Source organism: Opisthorchis viverrini, assembly GCF_000715545.1.
Source record: "Opisthorchis viverrini unplaced genomic scaffold opera_v5_242, whole genome shotgun sequence".
Classification (NCBI taxonomy): domain Eukaryota; kingdom Metazoa; phylum Platyhelminthes; class Trematoda; order Opisthorchiida; family Opisthorchiidae; genus Opisthorchis; species Opisthorchis viverrini.
The window spans coordinates 155,151-157,848 of record NW_008751898.1 but is presented as its reverse complement, the minus strand read 5'-3'; the positions used below and the strand labels follow the sequence as shown (position 1 = coordinate 157,848).

Genomic DNA, 2,698 nt, shown 5'->3' with positions numbered 1-2,698 from the left:
CTAGGTCTCAGAAGTGGGTCCTATCCAGAAATATACAATACTGGCAAGCTTCTGGCTTGTTCTCGGGGCTCGAGAACTTTCCGGTACCCTTCCAGAAGACCTTGCCAGTTCGTTGTAGGGTGCATATTCCTTTCATTTGTGTTTTACTTCAGTAGGAAACACATCATAACGCTAATGTGGTTGCTTAAAATCTATTCGGTCCTGCCATCCCGCTGTTTATTAGTCCCATATGGATGTGCTTATTCGTGCTCTGTCTTCTTGTGTCTGCTTAGTTAACTTAACGCGGTTCTTTCCTGTTCTTTTTTAAGTAACAGAGCTAAAAACGATGATGGAAATCGAGGTGGATCAAATGAAGGCTTCGATTTAGTGTGGATAATATTCGATCATTAGACGGCCTTCATAAAAGACATAACCACTGGAGAACCTTTACTCAAATACAAACCCGGAAACCGTACTTTCATAAACTAAGCTTTTTCGACTGCAAAATTTCTGATGAATCTGGATCTTACATCTGGCTTCTAGCATACACATAGTTTCAGGGGAGAGTTATGATACTTAATGGAGAGAATTACGTTCGATCAGCTGAGAGTAGTCGTGACCTTCCGAAGATTCTTTTCCCGGCTGTCGACCAGCAACAAAGGTGTCCATATTCGCACTTCGTCGCCGAGAGTGTGCACTGTTGAGGATCGATAATGCCAGCAGCAATCTGATCCAGTGCTTTCCTAATAAGGTCTGAATAGACCAAAATAACTGTGTCACGATAGATACGGTAACTGTTTAAAAAAAATACAGTGGAATCAAATGACCCACATCCGATTTCCCGCGGAAAAACGCTTTTTTCTGCATCTACTTGTATTTCAATGAACAATAATCCGAGTGCAAAACAGCTTACGTTGTACGTAATGTAGATCATTTTCAATTCATTCTTCTGACTTTCGCCGTTGACCAAGGCTTCGGTACACTCCTGGCTGGGTTCGTCTGTGGATTTAGCCACAAGCACTTCATTGCTATTCTCCGGTTCCAAGATCCAATTCAGTAAATGCAACGACATCTGAAAAGTGGCCAAAATGTATCTGATACCGATTCGGGTGGAAAAAATATGCACAAAAAACACCGATGAGACACCATATAAAACTGCGTTACTGGTGACTCAGACGTTTCCAGAATGATTTCCCATCAACTTGCAATTTCGCACATGAAAATGACGAGATTTCATTCACTATTTTGCAAGTATCATCAGTTTTTTTCATTCGCCTTTGCAAACTGAGTTACAAAGGGAACCTTCTGTAAGGAGAAGCATCGATCATTTGTAGTCAGGTTGTGCTCCTCTTCAGACAGACGGCTCAAAAAGGAAGAGAGTTCTGATTTATCTATTGGAGCTTTTTTTTAAAAAAATAAAATGGAACCATCCAGAAGGATTACAAAGATGTCGCGTTCAACTCACCTAGCCGCATTATTTGTATCCTGATGTCAAGCACGTCCAAATACCTAGAATTTACGGCTTATACGGATCATTTAACTGAATCGATCAGGCGTACGGATGGTATTTTGTATTCCTAGTTCGGAAAAAGACGATGGATACATTTTAAGGTGATGCGTTAGGCCTGGTGGTTAGGCCTGCATCGTCCCAAGCTGTCTGACAAATCCTCGTGGAACTTTCTGTGCCTTGATGGAACTGCGCCACACAAGTCTATTTTGAATGGTTGTGACGCTTCACCAGTTTCACTCAGAGAATTAGTTGTAGAAAAGTTCGCCTCGTTTGCCACAGATCTGTACTGTACTTAGTGCCTACTTCACCCCATCAATAGGCTCTCCGTTGCAGCGTGTGAGCGCCATTCGATTTAGATCTCTAGAAGAAATACGGACAAATATCACGCAGAAAGTTCGGTGCTCCAAAGCGCATACAACCATTTGCAAACTACGTTAACCGCGGAGACTCAATTAAATCTCGGGGAAATCTGGTTTATGGTATTTCTCAACTAAATGTGCTGCACAAATACCACTTCGTGATTCAGTTGGTACGATACGTCGAAGTATCTTCAAGTATGTACAATCTGCTGTCCAAGTGGAACTTCAAGTTAGCGGAGATTCGGGGACTGTGCACAACCGATGAGTCCCGAGGCTCCTGAGCTTCTGGAAAATTTTCATCAAACCTATGCGTGGCATATTTCGTCAGTATAACGGATTAAGCTATACTAATGAACAGACTTTACACCCTGGTTTCACTACACAGACTGAGGGTTCAAACCCAGTTATTTCTGAAGGGATTGATAAAAGATGTTCCTTCCTGAAAATGTACTGTTTCGGGGCCAATCTCTTGGATGAAATCTCCAGAAGTACCAACCACCAGAAATCAAAAGAAAAGAACCTTTTTGGTTCATGTTTACTTGCAAAGAACACATGTATTCTATATATGGGGAAATGGTTTTCAGTGGTCAGGCAGGCATGCGTCCTGTTTAGGTATAACATTTTTCCATCTGCATCAGACAGTTCACTGTGATTACTATTTCCTATAAATGTACTATGATTTGCTTTGGTAAAGAACCAAAGAACCTGGCTTCCGTTTATAGAAACCTAAAGGCAAAATCTGACGTGAACATGATCACCACTCGGTCCTAGCCGCACTGCTTAATTGTCAGCTGGTAGAATTTCTCAGCAACTTAGATCCATATACAGTGGACATCATATCCATGTCACG

At 41.7% G+C, this 2,698-nt stretch overlaps 1 protein-coding gene across 1 annotated transcript in view; it reads right to left on the bottom strand.

Moving 5' to 3' along the window:
* The window catches only part of T265_14687 (hypothetical protein), a gene marked incomplete at both ends in the record, with an annotated part of 16,152 nt that extends 15,079 nt beyond the window's left edge, over positions 1-1,073 (bottom strand). The window contains one exon of the mRNA XM_009174789.1: positions 893-1,073. Within this exon, the coding sequence (XP_009173053.1) occupies positions 893-1,051 (159 nt within the window). The remainder of the gene's footprint in view (positions 1-892) is intronic.
* Between the last annotated feature and the right edge of the window lie 1,625 nt (positions 1,074-2,698).